This window comes from Lethenteron reissneri, chromosome 1 (genome assembly GCF_015708825.2).
Source record: "Lethenteron reissneri isolate LAM-NWPU_2019-01 chromosome 1, ASM1570882v1, whole genome shotgun sequence".
Classification (NCBI taxonomy): Eukaryota; Metazoa; Chordata; class Hyperoartia; order Petromyzontiformes; family Petromyzontidae; genus Lethenteron; species Lethenteron reissneri.
This window is the reverse complement of record NC_083779.1, coordinates 8,747,061-8,770,249: the sequence shown is the minus strand read 5'-3', so window position 1 is coordinate 8,770,249 and position 23,189 is coordinate 8,747,061. Positions and strand designations below refer to the sequence as shown.

General features: G+C 53.4%; 1 protein-coding gene across 2 annotated transcripts in view; it reads right to left on the bottom strand.

Moving 5' to 3' along the window:
- LOC133352380 (GRAM domain-containing protein 2A-like) overlaps positions 1-20,821 on the bottom strand; it is a 48,614-nt gene extending 27,793 nt beyond the window's left edge. The window contains exons 1-2 of one of the 2 annotated variants that reach the window (XM_061568022.1): positions 20,698-20,821; positions 7,253-7,390 (exon numbers count right to left, since the gene is read on the bottom strand). In XM_061568022.1, the coding sequence (XP_061424006.1) occupies positions 7,253-7,390; positions 20,698-20,768 (209 nt within the window). In that variant the 5' untranslated portion in view covers positions 20,769-20,821. Of the gene's footprint in view, positions 1-7,252; positions 7,391-12,352; positions 12,468-20,697 lie in introns of those variants that run through there. The other variant, XM_061568103.1, reaches the window with a different exon arrangement.
- Positions 20,822-23,189: the final 2,368 nt, after the last annotated feature.

Here is a 23,189-nt window from a genome sequence, read left to right as displayed (position 1 = left end):
CAGACACACAGAGACACACACGCACACAGATACACACACGCACACAGACACACACACAGACACACACGCACGCACACACAGATACGCACACACAGACACACAGAGACACACACGCACACAGATACACACACGCACACAGACACACACACAGACACACACGCACGCACACAGATACGCACACACAGACACACAGAGACACACACGCACACAGATACACACACGCACACAGACACACACACAGACACACACGCACGCACACAGATACGCACACACAGACACACAGAGACAACACGCACAACAGACTACACACACGCACACAGACACACACACAGACACACACGCACGCACACAGACACACCACGCACGCACACAGATACGCACACACAGACACACAGAGACACACACGCACACAGATACACACACGCACACAGACACACACGCACACACAGACACACAGAGACACACACGCACACAGATACACACACGCACACAGACACACACACAGATACACACGCACGCACACCGATACGCACACACCAGACACACAGAGGACACACACGCACACAGATACACACACGCACACAGACACACACACAGACACACACGCACGCACACAGATACGCACACACAGACACACAGAGCCACAACGCACACAGATACACACACGCACACAGACACACACACAGACACACACGCACGCACACAGATACGCACACACAGACACACACGCACACAGATACACACACGCACACAGACACACACACAGACACACACACAGACACACACGCACGCACACAGATACGCACACACAGGACACAACAGATACACACACGCAACACACACACACAGACACACACGCACGCACACACAGACACACAGAGACACACACGCACACAGATACACACACGCACACAGACACACACGCACACAGACACACACACAGACACACACGCACGCACACAGATACGCACACACAGACACACAGAGACACAGAGAGACACACACTGCGAGACAGAGAGACACACACTGCGAGACACACACAGAGACACACACGCACACAGAGACACACACGCACACAGACACACACACGCACACAGATACACACACGCACACAGAGACACACACGCACACAGACACACACACGCACACAGACACACACACGCACACAGACACACACACGCACACAGATACACACACGCACACAGATACACACAGAGACACAGAGACACACACAGAGAGACACGCTGCGAGACACACACAGACACACATAGACACAAAGATACACACAGACACACAAACACAAGCGAGAGACAGAGAGAGACACACAGAGACACACGCAGACACACTGCGAGACACACACACAGACACACAGAGACACACACACACACTGCAACACACACACACGCGTGTGTATGTCACGGCTTGCCGCGTGTTATACTAATTATATAATTATATTTTTTATTATTATCGCCGTCGCTCTCGCTGCACCCGAGCGGGCGGCTCCGTGCGCCTCTCTCTGCAGGAGTCGTGACTCGTCACCGCGTCACGAAGCCACCCGACAGGTCGAGCCGGGTGAGGGGGGGCGATTGACGCCTGGGGGGGGGGGGGGCGTGTGGCGAGGTGGGGGGGGGGCGTGAGGTGGGGGGTGCGTGAGGTGGGGGGGCGTGAGGTGGGGGGGGTGAGGCGAGGTGGGGGGGGAGGGGTGACGAGGTGGGGGGGGCCGGGGACTCTAGAGGGGTTCTCTCCTCGTGTTGAGGACTCGGTCGAGAAGACTGCCGCTGTTTCGCCTCAGCCACCACCACCACCCTGCACATCACTTACTCACTCACCCACTCACTCACCCACTCACTCACCCAACACACTGCACATCACAAACTCACCCACTCACTCACCCACTCACTCACCCACCCACTCACCCACTCACATCACTCATCCACTCACTCACTCATCCACTCATCCACTCACTTATCCACTCACTCATCAACCCACTCTCACTCACCCACTCACTCACTCACCCACTCACTCACCCACTCACTCACCCACTCATCCACTCACTCACTCACCCACCCACTCACCCACCACACTGCACATCACAAACTCACCCACCCACCCACTCACTCACCCACTACCACCACCACCCTGCACATCACAAACTCACCCACTCACTCATCCACTCACTCACCCACTCACTCACCAACTCACTCACCTACTCACTCACTCATCCACTCACTCATCCACTCACTCATCCACCCACTCACTCACTCACCCACTCACTCACTCACCCACTCACCCACTCACTCACCCACTCGCTCACCCAACACACTGCACATCACAAACTCACCCACTCACTCAGACACCCACTCACACTCACACTCACTCACTCACTCTCCACTCACTCACTCACTCATACACTCACTCATCCACTCACTCATCCACCCACTCACTCACCCACTCACTCACTCACTCACTCACCCACCCACCACTCACTCACCCACTCACTCACTCACCCACTCACTCACTCACCCACTCATCCACTCACTCACTCACCCCACTCATCCACTCACTCACCCACTCACTCACACCACCACACTGCACATCACAAACTCCACCCACCCACTCACTCACCCACTACCACCACCACCCTGCACATCACAAACTCACCACTCACTCACCCACTCACTCACCCACTCACTCACTCACTCACCCACTCACTCACTCACTCATCCACTCATCCACTCATCCACTCACTTATCCACTCACTCATTCCACCCACTCACTCACTCACTCACCCACTCACTCACTCACTCACCACTCACCCACTCACTCACCCACTCACCACCTCACTCACCCACTCATCCACTCACTCACTCATCCACTCATCCACCCACTCACCCACCACACTGCACATCACAAACTCACACCACTCACCCACTCACTCACCACTCAACCACTCACCCACTCACTCACCCACTCACCCACTCACTCACCACTCCACTCACTCACTCATCCACTCATCCACCCACTCACACACACACACCTGCACATCACAAACTCACCCACCCACTCACTCACCCACACCACCACACCTGCACATCACAAACTCACCCACTCACTCCACCCACTCACTCACCCACTCACTCACTCACTCATCCACTCACTATCCACTCACTCATCCACCCACTCACCATACACACTCACCCACATCACCCACTCACTCACCCACTCATCCACTCATCACTCACTATCACTCATCCACTCATCCACTCACTCACTCACTCATCCAACACACTGCACATCACAAACTCCCCACACACCACCACCCACTACCACCACCACCCTGCACATCACAAACTCACCCACTCACTCACCCACTCACTCACCACACTCACTCACTCATCCACTATCCATCACTTATCCACTCACTCACTCCCCCCACTCACTCACACTCACTCACCCACTCACTCACTCACTCAACCACTCACCCACCTCACTCCCCACTCACTCACCCACTCATCCACTCACTCACTCACTCACCCACCACATGCACATCACAAACTCACCCACCCACTCACTCACCCACTACCACCACCAACCCTGCACATCACAAACTCACCCCTCACTCACACCACTCACTCACCCACCACTCAATCACTCACTGCACTCCCCACTCACTCACTCATCCACTCACTTATCCACTCACTCATCCACCCACTCACTCACTCACCCACTCACTCACATCACCCACTCACCCACTCCACTCACCCACTCACCCACTCACCCACCCACTCATCCACTCACTCACTCACTCAATCATCCACTCATCCACTCACTCATCCACTCACTCATCCAACACACTGCACATCACAAACTCACCCACCCACTCACTCACCCACTACCACCACCACCCTGCACATCACAAACTCACCCACTCACTCACCCACTCACTTACCCACTCACTCACTCACTCATCCACTCATCCACTCACTTATCCACTCACTCATCCACCCACCCACTCACTCACTCACCCACTCACTCACTCACTCAACCACTCACCCACTCACTCACCCACTCACCCACTCACTCACCCACTCATCCACTCACTCACTCACTCATCCACTCATCCACCCACTCACCCACCACACTGCACATCACAAACTCACCCACCCACTCACTCACCCACTACCACCACCACCCTGCACATCACAAACTCACCCACTCACTCACCCACTCACTCACCCACTCACTCACTCACCCACTCACTCACTCACCCACTCATCCACTCACTCACTCACTCATCCACTCACTCATCCAACACACTGCACATCACAAACTCACCCACCCACTCACTCACCCACTACCACCACCACCCTGCACATCACAAACTCACCCACTCACTCACCCACTCACTCACCCACTCACTCACTCACCCACTCACTCACTCACTCATCCACTCATCCACTCACTTATCCACTCACTCATCCACCCACTCACTCACCCACTCACTCACCCACTCACCCACTCACTCACCCACTCATTCACTCACTCACTCATCCACTCGGTTGCACCCGATTCAAGAGCCGAATGGCTCACAGGGCTACACCAAATAAATGAAACTTGAAACTTGAAACAAGACGGTGTTGAGGCCAGAGCTGTTGTATGGGGGCAAGTGCTGGGCCACTAGCAAGAGGGAGGACCAAGCTGTGGAAGTCACAGAGATGAGGATGTTGCCGTGGATGCTTGGGGTTTAACAAGGAAGGGACAGGGGGCTGAGAAATGACAGAGTGAGAGGACGACTCAAGGTGGTAGACATCACAGAGAAGACGAGAGAGAGAGAGAAAAGGCTGTGGGTGTGGTTCGGTCATGCGGAGAGACACCAGGACCATGATGTGGAGTCAGAATGTGGCGAGTGATGCAAGTGGAAGGAAAGAGATCTAGAGGAGGAAGGAGGAAGAAGAGGAGTGGGCCGATGTGCTGCCTGAGGAGTGGAGAGCAGAGGTCGCAAACGGGTTTTGATTCCTTACCCGTACCCGGCCGCACCAGGGTCGCAAACAGGTACCCGTACCCTACCCGTACCCAGCCGGGTACAGGTACGGGTAGGGTACGGGTATCGGGTACCTGATTGCGACCTCTGGGATGAAGCCATGTTGCAGGCGCGGGTGGGTTGATTCTAGGAACTTGAATTGTGAGAAGAGACAAGACGTTGGGAAATGAGTGACAAACGGTTACTCACCAGTGACTCACGGCCTACCCGTACCCGTACCCGGCCCCACCAGGGTCGCAAACTGGTACCGGTACCCGTACCCAGCCGGGTACGGGTAGCCGGTTATCGGGTAGGGTACGGTACGGGTATCGGGTACCCGGCTGCGACCTCTGGTGGAGAGAGAGATGGCGCAGGACAGGGAGTGTGGAGAAGGTTGGCAAGAACGTCAGTGGGACAAACGCGTGGAAGAAGAAGATGATGACGATGAGTGGAGACTCTGCGTCGTGTTCCGTTCTCGGGAGAACTAGGGGGCGACTCCACTCTGAGCGCCAGGGGGGAGGAGGTTTGTGAAACGGCGAAACTTTCTTCATCACCTACTCATCCCACGCTCCGCCACCATTCGCCTCGTCCAGGCACAACGGGGCCCAGGCCATCTGGTGCGAGACTGCGGCTGTTGTAGATTGAAAAGTCCTGGCTAGGCCTGGTAGCCCCCACCCCCCATGTGGTTAGCCTCACGTGTCACTCGTGTTGGCATCACGCGGACAAAACTCGCAACCGCCGCGTGATGCCAAGTCGGGTCCAGGCTCACGGCCTGCGACCAGAGGCACGGCGGACATGGGCTAGCCGGCGTGCCGGTCGGCGTGGCCGGCGGGTAATGGCCACGAGTGCACGTGCTGCGCTGTTGGCGCGTGTGTTGAACTTCTTTCGCACCGTACGTAAGTCAACCGTGGCGATATCAGAGGTGCAGCGTTGAGTCTATGGGCAGTGTTGAGTCTATGGGCAGTGTTCAGTCTGTGGGCAGTGTTGAGTCTATGGGGAGTGTTGAGTCTATGGGGAGTGTTGAGTCTATGGGGAGTGCTGAGTCTGTGGGGTAGTATTGAGTCTATGAGCAGTGTTGAGTCTGTGGGCAGTGTTGAGTCTATGGGCAGTGTGAGTCTATGGTGCAGTGTTGAGTCTATGGGGAGTGCTGAGTCTGTGGGGTAGTGTTGAGTCTATGGGCAGTGTTGAGTCTGTGGGCAGTGTTGAGTCTATGGGCAGTGTTGAGTCTATGGTGCAGTGTTGAGTCTATGGGTAGTGTTGAGTCTATGGGCAGTGTTGAGTCTATGGGTAGTGTTGAGTCTGTGGGTAGTGTTGAGTCTGTGGGCAGTGTTGAGTCTATGGGCAGTGTTGAGTCTATGTGCAGTGTTGAGTCTATGGGCAGTGTTGAGTCTATGTGCAGTGTTGAGTCTATGGGCAGTGTTGAGTCTATGAGCAGTGTTGAGTCTGTGGGCAGTGTTGAGTCTATGTGCAGTGTTGAGTCTATGGGCAGTGTTGAGTCTATGTGCAGTGTTGAGTCTATGGGCAGTGTTGAGTCTATGTGCAGTGTTGAGTCTATGGGTAGTGTTGAGTCTGTGGGTAGTGTTGAGTCTATGGGCAGTGTTGAGTCTATGGGCAGTGTTGAGTCTATGTGCAGTGTTGAGTCTATGGGCAGTGTTGAGTCTATGTGCAGTGTTGAGTCTATGGGCAGTGTTGAGTCTATGTGCAGTGTTGAGTCTATGGGTAGTGTTGAGTCTATGAGCAGTGTTGAGTCTATGGGCAGTGTTGAGTCTATGTGCAGTGTTGAGTCTATGGTGCAGTGTTGAGTCTATGGGTAGTGTTGAGTCTATGAGCAGTGTTGAGTCTATGGGCAGTGTTGAGTCTATGAGCAGTGTTGAGTCTATGAGCAGTGTTGAGTCTATGGGTAGTGGTGAGTCTATGGTGCAGTGTTGAGTCTATGTGCAGTGTTGAGTCTATGAGCAGTGTTGAGTCTGGGGCAGTGTTGAGTCTGTGGGTAGTGTTGAGTCTATGAGCAGTGTTGAGTCTGGGGCAGTGTTGAGTCTGTGGGTAGTGTTGAGTCTATGAGCAGTGTTGAGTCTATGGGCAGTGTTGAGTCTATGAGCAGTGTTGAGTCTGGGGCAGTGTTGAGTCCATGGGTAGTGTGAGTCTATGGGTAGTGTTGAGTCTGTGGGCAGTGTGTATGTTGAACTTCTTTCTCACCGTACGATCGTGACGTCACCACGTGACGCGTCTTACCGGAGGAGCTGCTTGGGCGGCTTCTTGTCGCTGGGGGTGGAGGCCCCCACCCCCCCCTCCTCGTCGCCCTCGTCGTGCTCGGCCGCTCGGCCCTCCTCCCCGTGCCGCCTCAACACCAACCCGTCCTCCGACAGAGACCTGCAGCCAGCGGCACCACGGGCACTGATCCACCACACCGCTCCACCACCACACCGCTCCACCACCACACCGCCCCACCACCACACCGCTCCACCACCACACCGCTCCACCACCACACCGCTCCACCATCACACCGCTCCACCCCCACACCGCTCCACCCCCACACCGCTCCACCATCCCACAGCTCCACCACCACTCCGCTCCACCACCACACCGCTCCACCACCACACCGCTCCACCATCCCACAGCTCCACCCCCACACCGCTCCACCATCCCACAGCTCTACCCCCACACCGCCCCACCACCACACCGCTCCACCCCCACACCGCTCCACCATCCCACAGCTCCACCACCACTCCGCTCCACCACCACACCGCTCCACCACCACACCGCTCCACCCCCACACCGCTCCACCACCACACCGCTCCACCACCACACTGCTCCACCACCACACCGCTCCACCACCACACCACCACACTGCTCCACCACCACACCGCTCCACCACCACACCGCTCCACCACCACACCACTCAACCACTCCCTCACCATGACCCCTCACACTCCCTGCACTACCACACACACAGTGCCCCACTCCCTGCACTACCACACACACAGTGCCCCACTCCCTGCACTACCACACACACAGTGCCCCACTCCCTGCACTACCACACTCACAGTGCCCCACTCCCTGCACTACCACACTCACAGTGCCCCACTCCCTGCACTACCACACTCACAGTGCCCCACTCCCTGCACTACCACACTCACAGTGCCCCACTTCCTGCACTACCACACTCACAGTGCCCCACTTCCTGCATTACCACACACACAGTGCCCCACTCCCTGCACTACCACACTCAGTGCCCCACTCCCTGCACTACCACACACACAGTGCCCCACTCCCTGCACTACCACACACACAGTGCCCCACTTCCTGCACTACCACACACACAGTGCCCCACTCCCTGCACTACCACACTCAGTGCCCCACTCCCTGCACTACCACACACACAGTGCCCCACTCCCTGCACTACCACACACACAGTGCCCCACTTCCTGCACTACCACACACACAGTGCCCCACTCCCTGCACTACCACACACACAGTGCCCCACTTCCTGCACTACCACACTCACAGTGCCCCACTTCCTGCACTACCACACACACAGTGCCCCACTTCCTGCACTACCACACACACAGTGCCCACTCCCTGCACTACCACACTCAGTGCCCCACTCCCTGCACTACCACACACACAGTGCCCCACTCCCTGCACTACCACACACACAGTGCCCCACTTCCTGCACTACCACACACACAGTGCCCCACTCCCTGCACTACCACACACACAGTGCCCCACTTCCTGCACTACCACACACACAGTGCCCCACTTCCTGCACTACCACACACACAGTGCCCCACTCCCTGCACTACCACACACACAGTGCCCCACTTCCTGCACTACCACACACACAGTGCCCCACTTCCTGCACTACCACACACACAGTGCCCCACTCCCTGCACTACCACACACACAGTGCCCCACTTCCTGCACTACCACACACACAGTGCCCAAATCCCTGCACTACCACACACACAGTGCCCCACTCCCTGCACTACCACACACACAGTGCCCCACTCCCTGCACTACCACACTGCACTACTGCAACCACACACACAGTGCCCCACTTCCTGCACTACCACACACACAGTGCCCCACTCCCTACACTACCACACACACAGTGCCCCACTTCCTGCACTACCACACACACAGTGCCCCACTTCCTGCACTACCACACACACAGTGCCCCACTCCCTGCACTACAACACACACAGTGCCCCACTTCCTGCACTACCACACACACAGTGCCCAAATCCCTGCACTACCACACACACAGTGCCCCACTCCGCACTACCACACACACAGTGCCCCACTCCCTGCACTACCACACTCAGTGGCCCCACTCCCTGCACTACCACACACAGTGCCCCACTCCCTGCACTACCACACACACAGTGCCCCACTCCCTGCACTACCACACACACAGTGCCCCACTCCCTGCACTACCACACACACAGTGCCCCACTCCCTGCACTACCACACACACAGTGCCCCACTCCCTGCACTACCACACTCACAGTGCCCCACTCCCTGCACTACCACACTCACAGTGCCCCACTCCCTGCACTACCACACACACAGTGCCCCACTCCCTGCACTACCACACTCACAGTGCCCCACTCTCTGCACTACCACACTCACAGTGCCCCACTTCCTGCACTACCACACACAGTGCCCCACTCCCTGCACTACCACACAGTGCCCCACTCCCTGCACTACCACACTCACAGTGCCCCACTTCCTGCACTACACACCACAGTGCCCCACTCCCTGCACTACCACACTCACAGTGCCCCACTCCCTACACTACCACACACACAGTGCCCCACTTCCTGCACTACCACACACACAGTGCCCCACTTCCTGCACTACCACACACAGTGCCCCACTCCCTGCACTACCACACAGTGCCCCACTCCCTGCACTACCACACTCACAGTGCCCCACTTCCTGCACTACCACACACAGTGCCCCACTCCCTGCACTACCACACTCACAGTGCCCCACTCCCTACACTACCACACACACAGTGCCCCACTCCCTACACTACCACACTCACAGTGCCCCACTCCCTACACTACCACACACACAGTGCCCCACTTCCTGCACTACCACACTCACAGTACCCCACTCCCTGCACTACCACACACACAGTGCCCCACTCCCTGCACTACCACACTCACAGTACCCCACTCCCTGCACTACCACACTCACAGTGCCCCACTCCCTACACTACCACACACACAGTACCCCACTCCCTGCACTACCACACTCACAGTGCCCCACTCCCTACACTACCACACTCACAGTGCCCCACTTCCTGCACTACCACACTCACAGTGCCCCACTCCCTACACTACCACACACACAGTACCCCACTCCCTGCACTACCACACTCACAGTGCCCCACTCCCTACACTACCACACTCACAGTACCCCACTCCCTGCACTACCACACTCACAGTGCCCCACTCCCTACACTACCACACACACAGTACCCCACTCCCTACACTACCACACTCACAGTACCCCACTTCCTGCACTACCACACTCACAGTACCCCACTCCCTGCACTACCACACACAGTACCCCACTCCCTGCACTACCACACTCACAGTACCCCACTCCCTGCACTACACACACACAGTGCCCACTTCCTGCACTACCACACACAGTGCCCCACTCCCTGCACTACCACACACACAGTGCCCCACTCCCTGCACTACCACACACAGTGCCCCACTCCCTGCACTACCACACACAGTGCCCACTCCCTGCACTACCACACCACAGTACCCCACTTCCTGCACTACCACACACACAGTACCCCACTCCTGCACTACCACTCACAGTGCCCCACTCCTGCACTACCACACTCACAGTGCCCCACTCCCTGCACTACCACACACACAGTACCCCACTCCCTGCACTACCACACACAGTACCCCACTCCCTGCACTACCACACAGTGCCCCACTCCCTGCACTACCACACACACAGTACCCCACTCCTGCACTACCACACACACAGTACCCCACTCCCTGCACTACCACACACCAGTACCCCACTCCCTGCACTACCACTCAACAGTGCCCCACTCCCTGCACCCTAACCACACACACAGTACCCCACTCCCTGCACTACCACACACACAGTACCCCACTCCCTGCACTACCACACACACAGTACCCCACTCCCTGCACTACCACTCACAGTGCCCCACTCCCTGCACTACCACACTCACAGTGCCCCACTTCCTGCACTACCACACTCACAGTGCCCCACTCCCTGCACTACCACACTCACAGTGCCCCACTTCCTGCACTACCACACACACAGTACCCCACTCCCTGCACTACCACACTCACAGTGCCCCACTTCCTGCACTACCACACTCACAGTGCCCCACTTCCTGCACTACCACACTCACAGTGCCCCACTTCCTGCACTACCACACTCAGTGCCCCACTCCCTGCACTACCACACTCACAGTACCCCACTCCCTGCACTACCACACACACAGTGCCCCACTCCTGCACTACACACTCACAGTGCCCCACTCCCTGCACTACCACACTCACAGTGCCCCACTTCCTGCACTACCACACTCACAGTGCCCCACTCCCTGCACTACCACACACACAGTGCCCCACTCCCTGCACTACCACACTCACAGTGCCCCACTTCCTGCACTACCACACACACAGTGCCCCACTCCCTGCACTACCACACTCACAGTACCCACTCCCTGCACTACCACACACACAGTGCCCCACTTCCTGCACTACCACACTCACAGTGCCCCACTTCCTGCACTACCACACTCACAGTACCCCCACTTCCTGCACTACCACACACAGTGCCCCACTTCCTGCACTACCACACTCACAGTACCCCACTCCCTGCACTACCACACTCACAGTGCCCCACTTCCTGCACTACCACACTCACAGTGCCCCACTCCCTGCACTACCACACACACAGTGCCCCACTCCCTGCACTACCACACACACAGTGCCCCACTCCCTGCACTACCACACACACAGTGCCCCACTCCCTGCACTACCACTCACAGTGCCCCACTCCCTGCACTACCACACACAGTACCCCCACTTCCTGCACTACCACACTCACAGTACCCCACTCCCTGCACTACCACACTCACAGTGCCCCACTCCATGCACTACCACTCACAGAGTGCCCCACTCCCTGTACCACCACACTCACACAGCACCCCACTTCCTGCACTACCACACACACACACATCACACCACTCCCTGCACTACCGCATACCACTCCCTGTACTACCACACACAGTGCCCCACCCCCCGTGGCCTGCACCTCGGCTGCTGCTGCTGCTGCTGTTGTTGTTGCTTCTTCCCCAGCGCCATGACGGCACCGCCGCTGCCGTGGCCGACTCGGAACGCGACAACCAGGTGACGCGCCACGTGGTGCCCCCCCCCCCTCACCTGGCCCCTCCCCTCCTCCTCACCTGGCCCCTCCCCCCCTCACCCCCTCACCTGGCCCCTCCCCCCCCTCACCTGGCCCCTCCCCTCCCTCCTCACCTGTCCCTCCCCTCACCTGGCCCCTCCCCCCCTCCCCCCCTCACCTGGCCCCTCCCCCCCCTCACCTGTCCCCTCCCCTCCCCCCTTACCTGCCCCTCCCTCCTCACCTCCCCCCTCACCTGCCCCCCCCCTCACCTGCCCCTCCCCTCCCCCCTCACCTGCCCCTCCCCCCTCACCTGCCCCTCCCCTCCTTACCTGCCCCCTCCCCCCTCACCTGTCTCTCCCCCCCTCACCTGCCCCTCCCCCCTCACCTGCCCCTCCCCCCTCACCTGTCCCTCCCCTCCCCCCTCACCTGCCCCTCCCCCCTCACCTCCCCCCTCACCTGCCCCCCCCCCTCACCTGCCCCTCCCCTCCCCCCTCACCTGCCCCTCCCCCCTCACCTGCCCCCTCACCTGGCGTTCCGCACTCCCCCCTAGCGGCCCCACCCAGACACCACAACTCCCCCTACTGGACATCCGTGTAAAAGAGCTTTATAGCTCATCGGATTCCTCCGGTGCAGTATAAAAAATATTTTCCGATCTTGAAAATATTCTCATTCTTGTGTTCTTGAGTGGACGATACCGGTAGGGGAAGCGTGGACGTGGAATGACGCAACGGCGTCCAACGCAGTGCACGATCATTTGACTCGAATCCATGCAAACAAGGTTTCATCTATTTGGGTGTTTGATCATCTTGAACACACCTCCTGTTTTACAGCCAGCGAGGGTAAAGAGATATTCTTTAATACTGGAAAAAGGGTATCAACAAAGAGCTTCATAGCTCATCGGATTTCTCGCAGGGATCTACCCCGTACTGTCTTTCCGACAGACATGTTCTTCACCTGAGGACGGCTGCTTGCTTTGTGGCCGAAACGTCGTGAGAATTGTATAACAAAATTTTTATTATTTTTTTATTTCCCTTCACGTGACTTTACCGAAAGAACCAAGAAGATATTTTTATTTTGTTTTATATTTCTACCTCCGTGACTTTACCGAAAGAACCAACGAGTGTGGATTCCTGCAGTCACGAAAGCTTCCAATCAAGATCTGTACCACTTGCTTTATAGCCAGCAAGGGTAAAACACCTATTCTTATTTCTTTCCTCAACCTGCCAAAAATCTATCATAGATCTAACTGCTCCACACGAGCTATGAGTGCTCTGACACTTGCATTGGTCAACGCTCCACTCGACTCATTGCCAAAGGAATCATCATCTTATTCTTAGGTTTTTTCGGTAAAGTCACTTTACCGAAAAAAACCTAAGAATATGAATCCTTGCAGTCACGAAATCTTCAAATCTAGAATTAAGGAACCATCATTTGTCTGGCCGTTCGAACCGTTTCATGGCCACGGCGGGTAAAACAACAACAACAACAAAACCTCCTCTTACTTTTCACCCCCCTTCACATTTGTGGAGGTGCGCGAGTTGCCTCTCGCGATGAGATCTCTGCCGTCAGGGTGCCCGTCCCCTCGCCAGCAGCGGGCGAGGGGGGGGGCAGCTACGCGGACGGCATTCTCAGCGCGCTTTTCGTGCTTCGGATTCTTCAACCTCGCCGCGCCACCATTGGTCTGGTAGATGTTAACTACCTCGCCTGGTATGCAGGAGGTTGCGTGCCTCTCTCTCCCCCTCTCTCTCGCTCCGCGTGCTCGTGTGGATTTTTCACTGTGTTCCTCCGCGTTTTCTCCCTCCACGTTTAGAATCAACATTACGCGTTCAGAGTCAAGTTGGCTGCGGCTGTGCATTTTAACACGATGATGATGATGTTGTTGATGATAAGCCAAGTTCGTTGAGCGATCACTTCTGATCGCCAGGTTCGATCCCGACTATCGTTTGTGATCGCTTCTGAAAAATAGCTACATAGCTCAGTGGGGCATTACCTGGTAAAATAAAAATATATTTTTGGAAAGTTATAATCTCCAGCACGACGGTGTTCGCGTCTTGTTTGTTTTGTGGTTTGAGCCACGGGTGTGCACATAGGCGTGGTGAGAGAACAAGACTCAACACACGTTCGTTAACAACAACACCAGCACCACCACCACCGTGCATGTGCCCTTAAAAGAAACACGTATATATGTACGTATGTAAGTTGAACTTCTTTCGCACCGTACGTAGCCAACCGTGCTAATCGGAGGTGCGGGGGAAGGACCACAAACGAAAGACAAAACGCAGTTCTAAAGAAACGAATAAATCAATCTCGAGGATTTAAAAGTGCCCAGCTCCCAGTGACTTTCTAATATCGTTAAGCAAGAGCGTTCCAGACGGCCGCGGTAGCGCATCTGAAAGTGTCGCGCAATTCGGCGACCACCGCTTTTGTTCGATGGCAGCCAAACCAGCCGCTGCTGCTGCTGCGGCTGCTGCGGCTGCTGCGGCTGCTGCGGTAAGGATGGCCACCATATTAATAAAAAGTGTGCCGTACTTGGCCCTTCCCCTCTTCAAACATTATATATACGGAGTGGTAGCTCTTGTAATCTCTCATTTACTTGATACAGCTGTCGTGGCTGTGACGGTTCCACCTGAAGACGGAAGCTTGTGTTGCCTCCGAAACGTCGTGATTTTTCTTTTATTTTACTTTTATTAATTTTAACTTTTTACCTACGTGACTTTACCGAAAAAAACCTAAGAATATGGCCACCAGAGTTTTGCGCCGTTTTCATGGCGCATCAAATAGAAAAGAGCCGGACAGATGATGTTGACAACGTTCGGAGACTTCAAATGGTCCCCCCCCCCCCTAAACCGCGTCCGCACAACCCATGGCAGACGCGACGAGCCGATTCACAAATTGAGAGTTAAAAACTCTCCAAATAGCGGTGCGACTGCGGGTCACCCAGAACTGACCGTGCACGACGCAACACAGACCCGGAGAAGGAGACACCACAGCGATGATGATACTCCGCTCACTGCTCCTGACGGCGGTGATAATCTGTGCCTTGACCATCACCTAAATGTGACATTGCTATTCTTAGGTTTTTTCGGTAAAGTCCGTAAGTAAAAAATTTAAATTAATAAAAGTAAAATAAAATAAGAATCACGACGTTTCGGACGCAACACAAGCTTCCGTCTTCAGGTGGAACAGTCACAGCACGATAGCTGTATCAAGTGAGAGAAATTCCAAGAAAACCGTATTTTTAAATCCTTTATATTAAGTTCACTTGCTTGCTTGCTTGCGCGCGTACGACCGTGCAAATCTTTTGGTCGTTTTTTAACCCACTTCCCGTGATCCAATCGAGCTGACATTTTCCACACAGACTCGTTGTGCGTGACAATTAATTTTCGTGAAATTTTTTTTCCAAAATTTTACACTTTTTAGGTAAATTTTTTTTTATATTTAATTACCAATTGCTTAATGGTGGCAGGCAATCATCTGACCCATAGGTGGCAGCCATCTCAAGCCAGAGGACGAGAGGACTCTAGCCGCCCGTTTCAAAGACCAATGTGGGCTGGGTTGTGGCCCATTGAACACGCATATAAAGGATTTATAGTGAAAAACTTTGTTTTTACGGGTAAATTTTTATATACACTGTATACTGGTTGAGGGTGGGAGGAGCCAAGGTAGGCCCTGAATATAATTTTTGTGAGGTTCGGTGTTGGCTCTGCGTCTACCACCAGCAGCCAGGCGAAAGGAAGGAAGAAAGACGAAGATCACAGGGATGGTGGCTCAACTTGCATTCGGCCCCTGGGACAGCGACGGCACACAGCCCCACTGCTCAGGGCTTGTGTCGCGACCTCTGCCGAGATGGGGAGGAGGGAGGGGGGGTCAAGTTGACCGTGGCGGCGTCGTTCCTCTGCAATGGCATTTCGCAGAGATTCACTCAACCCGACCCTCGTACCCGCGGCGTGCGTCCCAGCCCGTGTCGGCGAATTTCATGGCCGAGCCCGTGGTTTTCGTTTGCTGCGAACTGCATCCGACGCGCCCTGCAACGCGGTTCTTTTGATGCCGATTTCTGCTTTGCCCCCTCGCCGCACCTAAACTCCGCTTTGTCATTGCGGTGGTCACGGCCCAACGTTCCACCTGTAGTGACATGGGAGGGGCTGCTGGGGGGCTCTGGGACCCTGGGCGGCCCAGGCGCTTGGGCCCCTTGGCGCCAGGCGCTGGGTTCCCAGGCGGCCCAGGCGCTTAAGCCCCTTGGCGCCACCAACGGGGGGGGGGGGGGGGGGGGGCTGTGTGTGCTCTGTGGGATATCTGGGGGCGCACACAACCCCACCCCTCGTTGGGGACGAGGCATAAAAGGGGAGCTCCCTGGCCGATCAGGGCCAGTTGTAGCTCAAGACCCAAGACCCAAGACCAGCCATCTCAGGACCCTGGGACGCTGTGAGGGCCAGTGGTGGGACTCTGGAACTCCCGGCTCTACGTCCTTGTGAGGGCGAGTTCCAGAGCGTAGCCAGAGTAGTGTATCTAGGCTGTGTATCTAGGATGTGTACCTAGGCTGTAACAGAGTATCAGGACTGTTGGAGTGTTGGATTGTAATAAATAAGTTTCCTCTACAAGTGTCTCCGGAACTCGTTACACACCGTTGGGGGCACAACAATTGTAAGCCGAGCCGTGCGCATGTGGGGTGGAGCAAACCGTGCGCCGCATCCCAATCCGCAAGCTCAGCGGAGGTCTGCTCGGAGTATCATCATCGCCGGATGCAAAGCGCGTGGCTCGGGGACTTTGCATTCGCCAAGTAAATGAAACTGCGCTGGAGGCCGGGTCCCTCGCCCACGAGACTCGCTGCTGATCTCTTTGACTTCATCTCGGGTCACGCGCGAAAACAACGCAGCCACTCGAAGTCAACAAACTTGAATGCGAAATCTGTCTAGATTTGAAGTTTTCGTGACTGCAAGCATCCATACTCTTTAGTTCTTTCGGTAAAGTCCAGTAGGTAGGTGAACAAACAAAATGAGAATAAAAATAAGAAAATTAAAAATAGAAATAACTAAATTAAATCACTATCACTGATTTTAAAAAAAATTCTATTTTTTTTTATTCTCATTTTTTTAAATTGTATTTTATGTTTTCACCTACCTACGTGACTTTACCGACAGAACCAAAGAGAATGCAACATCTGTTAGATCTGTGTTACGCACATACCCAAAGTACATTGAGCCGAAAACTGAACACGCCAAAACTGAAAATGTTTTGAATACAATAGGCAACGTTTCAGGCGATGGCCCTTCTTCATAGCAAACAGAGAGGGGACCAGGCAGAGAACACAACGAGCAAGTCCCGTGACGGCAGCGATTATGGAATGTGAGAGAGAGACCTCGACTCGTGCTGGGAGGGGAGGAATGCAACCCCCAGAGGACCTCCACCATGGAGATGAAGCGGTGGGAGCCTTTAACATTGAAGTCTATGGGAGCCTTTAACATTGAAGTCTATGGGAGCCTTTAACATTGACGTATATGGGAGCCTTTAACATTGACGTCTATGGGAGCCTTTAACATTGAAGTCTATGGAAGCCTTTAACATTGAAGTCTATGGGAGCCTTTAACATTGCAGTCTATGGGAGCATTTAACATTGAAGTATATGGGAGCCTTTAACATTGACGTCTATGGGAGCCTTTAACATTGCCGTCTATGGGAGCCTTTAACATTGAAGTCTATGGGAGCATTTAACATTGAAGTCTATGGGAGCCTTTAACATTGAAGTATATGGGAACCTTTAACATGAAGTCTATGGGAGCCTTTAACATTGAAGTCTATGGGAGCCTTTAACATGGAGTACATGGGAGCCTTTAACATTGAAGTCTATGGGAGCCTTTAACATTGAAGTATATGGGAGCCTTTAACATTGAAGTCTATGGGAGCCTTTAACATTGACGTCTATGGGAGCCTTTAACATTGAAGTCTATGGGAGCCTTTGACATTGAGGTCTATGGGGACCTTTAACATTGAAGTCTATGGGAGCCTTTAACATGCAATCTATGGGAGCCTTTAACATTGACGTCTATGGGAGCCTTTACCATTGAAGTCTATGGGAGCATTTAACATTGAAGTCTATGAGCGCCTTTAACATTGCAGTATATGGGAGTCTTTAATATTGAAGTCTATGGGAGCCTTTAGCATTAAAGTCTATGGGAACATTTAACATAGAAGTCCATGGGAGCCTTTAACATTGAAGTCCATGGGAGCCTTTAACCTTGCAGTCTATGGGAGCCTTTAACATTAAAGTCTATGGGAACATTTAACATAGAAGTCTATGGGAACCTTTAACATTGCAGTCTATGGGAGCCTTTGACATTGAAGTCTATGGGAGCTTTTAACATTGGAGTCTATGGGATCATTTAACATTGAAGTCTATGGGAGCCTTTAACATTGACGTCTATGGGAGCCTTTAACATTGACGTCTATGGGAGCATTTAACATTGAAGTCTATGGGAGCTTTTAACATTGAAGTCTATGGGGGCATTTAACATTGAAGTCCATGGGAGCATTTGACATTGAAGTCTATGGGAGCTTTTAACATTGAAGTCTATGGGAACCTTTAACATAGAAGTATATGGGAGCCTTTAACATTGAAGTCCATGGGAGCATTTAACATTGAAGTATATGGGAGTCTTTGACATTGAAGTCTATGGGAGCCTTTAACATTGAAGTCTATGTGAGCCTTCGACGTTGAAGTCTAAGTGAGCATTTAACATTGAAGTCTATGGGAACCTTTAACATAGGAGTCTATGGGAGCATTTAACATTGAAGTCTATGGGAGTCTTTAACATAGAAGTATATGGGAACCTTTAACGTTGAAGTCTATGGGAGCATTTAACATTGACGTCTATGGGAGCCGTTAACATTGAGGTCTATGGGAGCATTTAACATTGTAGTCTATGGGAGCTTTAACATTGGAGTCTATGGGAGCCTTTAACATTGAAGTCTATGTGAGCATTTAACACTGCAGTCTATGGGATCATTTAACATTGGAGTCTATGAGAGCCTTTAACATAGAAGTCTATGGGAGCCTTTAACATAGAAATTTATGGGAGTCTTTAACATTGAAGTCTATGGGAGCCTTTAACATTGAAGTCTATGGGAGCCTTCAGCGTTGAAGTCTATGTGAGCATTTAACATTGAAGTCTATGGGCACCTTTAACATAGGAGTCTATGGGAGCATTTAACATTGAAGTCTGTGGGAGTCTTTAACATTGAAGTCCATGGGAGCCTTTAACGTTGAAGTCTATGGGAGCATTTAACATTGAAGTCTATGGGAGCCTTTAACGTTGAAGTCTATGGGAGCCTTTAACATTGAAGTCTATGGGAACCTTTAACATAGACGTCTATGGGAGCCTTTAACATTGAAGTCTATGGGAACCTTTAACATTGAAGTCTATGGGAGCCTTTAACGTTGAAGTCTATGGGAGCATTTAACATTGAAGTCTATGGGGGCCTTTAACGTTGAAGTCTATGGGAGCATTTAACATTGAAGTCTATGGGAGCCTTTAACATTGAAGTCTATGGGAACCTTTAACATAGAAGTCTATGGGAGCCTTTAACATTGAAGTCCATGGGAGCCTTTAACATTGAAGTATATGGGAGTCTTTAACATTGAAGTCTATGGGAGCCTTTAACATTGAAGTCTATGTGAGCCTTTAACGTTGAAGTCTATGGGAGCATTTAACATTGAAGTCTATGGGAGCTTCAACATTGGAGTATATGGGAGCCTTTAACGTTGAAGTCTATGGGAGCATTTAACATTGAAGTCTATGGGAGCCTTTAACGTTGAAGTCCATGGGAGCCTTTAACATTGAAGTATATGGGAGTCTTTAACATAGAAGTCTATGGGGTCCTTTAAATTTGAAGTCTATGGGAGCCTTTAACATTGAAGTATATGGGAGTCTTTAACATTGAAGTCTATGGGGTCCTTTAAATTTGAAGTCTATGGGACCCTTTAACATTGAAGTATATGGGAGTCTTTAACATTGAAGTCTATGGGAGTATTTAACATTGAAGTCTATGGGAGCCTTTAACATTGAAGTTTATGGGAGCCTTTAACACCAATTCTACGGTAGCCTTTAACATTGAAGTCTATGGGGAGTCTTTAATAGGCGATGCCTGGTGATGCCCAGGATAACTGGGTTTGTGCAGCAGCAGGAGTAGCAGCAGCAGGAGCAGCAGGAGCAGCAGCAGCAGGAGCAGCAGTAGCAGCAGGAGCATCACTCTCCCCTCACCTGACCATCGGGTAGCCATGGAGAGATGTCTTCCCCGTCGCCTCTCTTGCCTCTTCATCCGACGACGACATCCAGCCCGCGTGATAACCGCAGTGGCAACCGGCTGAGAGGTGGGGGAGTGTGCGGGGGGTGGGTCTGTAGAGAGTGGCACAGAGAGAGAGTGGTGAGAGAGTGGTGAGAGAGTAGCACAGAGAGAGAGAGAGAGTGGTGAGTGACTCTCTAGAGAGTAGCACACACAGAGTGGTGAGTGAGTAGGACACACACAGAGAGAGTGGTGAGTGAGTGGTAAGTGAGTGGTGAGTGAGTGGCGAGAGAGTAGCACACACACACACACAGAGTGGTGAGTGAGTGGTGAGTGAGTAGCACACACACACAGAGAGAGTGGTGAATGAGTGGTGAGTGAGTAGCACACACACACAGAGAGAGTGGTGAGTGAGTGGTGAGAGAGTGGTGAGTGAGTGGTGAGTGAGTGGTGAGAGAGTAACACACACACACAGAGAGTGGTGAGTGAGTGGTGAGAGAGTGGTGAGTGAGTGGTGAGTGAGTGGTGAGAGAGTAGCACACACACACACAGAGTGGTGAATGAGTGGCGAGTGAGTGGTGAGTGAGTGGTGAGTGAGTGGTGAGAGAGTAGCACACACACACACACAGAGAGTGATGAGTGAGTGGTGAGAGAGTAGCGCACACACACACACAGAGTGGTGAGTGAGTGGTGAGTGAGTGGTGAGTGAGTGGCGAGATAGTAGAACACACACACAGAGAATGGTGAGTGAGTGGTGAGTGAGTGGTGAGAGAGTGGTGAGAGAGTAGCACAAAGAGAGATATACTCTCTAGAGAGTAGCACACACACACAAAGAGAGTGGTGAGTGAGTGGTGAGTGAGTGGTGAGAGAGTAGCACACACACACACACACAGAGTGGTGAGTGACTGGTGAGTGAGTGGTGAGAGAGTAGCACACACACACAGAGTGAGTGGTGAGTGAGTGGTGAGTGAGTGGTGAGAGAGTAGCACACACACACAGAGTGAGTGTGAGTGAGTGGTGAGTGAGTGGTGAGAGAGTAGCACACACACACACACAGAGAGTGGTGAGGAGTGGTGAGTGAGTGGTGAGTGAGTGGTGAGGCATTAGCACACACAGAGAGTGGTGAGTGAGTGGTGATTGAGTGGTGAGAGAGTAGCACACACCCACAGAGTGGTGAGGGGTTGTGAGTGTGGAGTGGTGAGGAGTGGTGAGTGGTGGTGAGTGAGTGAGTGGTGAGTGAGAGGTGATTGAGTGGTGGGAGAGTGGTGAGTGAGTGGTGAGTGAGTGAGTGATTGGTGGAGAGTGGTGAGTGAGTGGTGAGTGAGTGAGTGAGTGGTGGGAGAGTGGTGAGTGAGTGGTGAGTGAGAGAGTGGTGAGTGAGTGGTGAGGTGAGTGGTGAGAGAGTGAGAGGTGAGAGAGTGGTGAGTGGTGGTGATGAGGGTGGGAGAGTGGTGAGTGAGTGGTGAGTGAGTGGTGAGTGAGTGGTGGGAGAGTGGTGAGTGAGTGGTGAGAGAGTGGTGAGTGAGTGGTGTGAGAGTGGTGGGAGAGTGGTGAGTGAGTGGTGAGTGAGTGAGTGGTGAGTGAGTGGTGAGTGAGTGGTGGGAGAGTGGTGAGTGAGTGGTGAGAGAGTGAGTGAGTGGTGAGTGAGTGGTGGGAGAGTGGTGAGTGAGTGGTGAGTGAGTGAGTGATGGTGAGTGAGTGGTGAGTGAGTGGTGAGTGGTGAGATAGTGGTGAGTGAGTGGTGAGAGAGTGGTGAGTGGTGAGTGAGTGAGTGAGTGGTGAGTGAGTGGTGAGTGAGTGGTGGGAGAGTGGTGAGGTACCTGGGGGGGAGTGAGTGGTGAGTGAGTGGTGAGTGAGTGGTAAGTGAGTGGTGAGTGAGTGGCGAGAGAGTAGCACACACACACACAGAGTGGTGAGTGAGTGGTGAGTGAGTAGCACACACACACAGAGAGAGTGGTGAATGAGTGGTGAGTGAGTAGCACACACACACAGAGAGAGTGGTGAGTGAGTGGTGAGAGAGTGGTGAGTGAGTGGTGAGTGAGTGGTGAGAGAGTAGCACACCACACAGAGAGTGGTGAGTGAGTGGTGAGAGAGTGGTGAGTGAGTGGTGAGTGAGTGGTGAGAGAGTAGCACACACACACACAGAGTGGTGAATGAGTGGCGAGTGAGTGGTGAGTGAGTGGTGAGTGAGTGGTGAGAGAGTAGCACACACACACACACAGAGAGTGATGAGTGAGTGGTGAGAGAGTAGCGCACACACACACAGAGTGGTGAGTAAGTGGTGAGGGAGTGGTGAGTGAGTGGCGAGAGAGTAGAACACACACAGAGAATGGTGAGTGAGTGGTGAGTGAGTGGTGAGAGAGTGGTGAGAGAGTAGCACAAAGAGAGATATACTCTCTAGAGAGTAGCACACACACACAAAGAGAGTGGTGAGTGAGTGGTGAGTGAGTGGTGAGAGTAGCACACACAC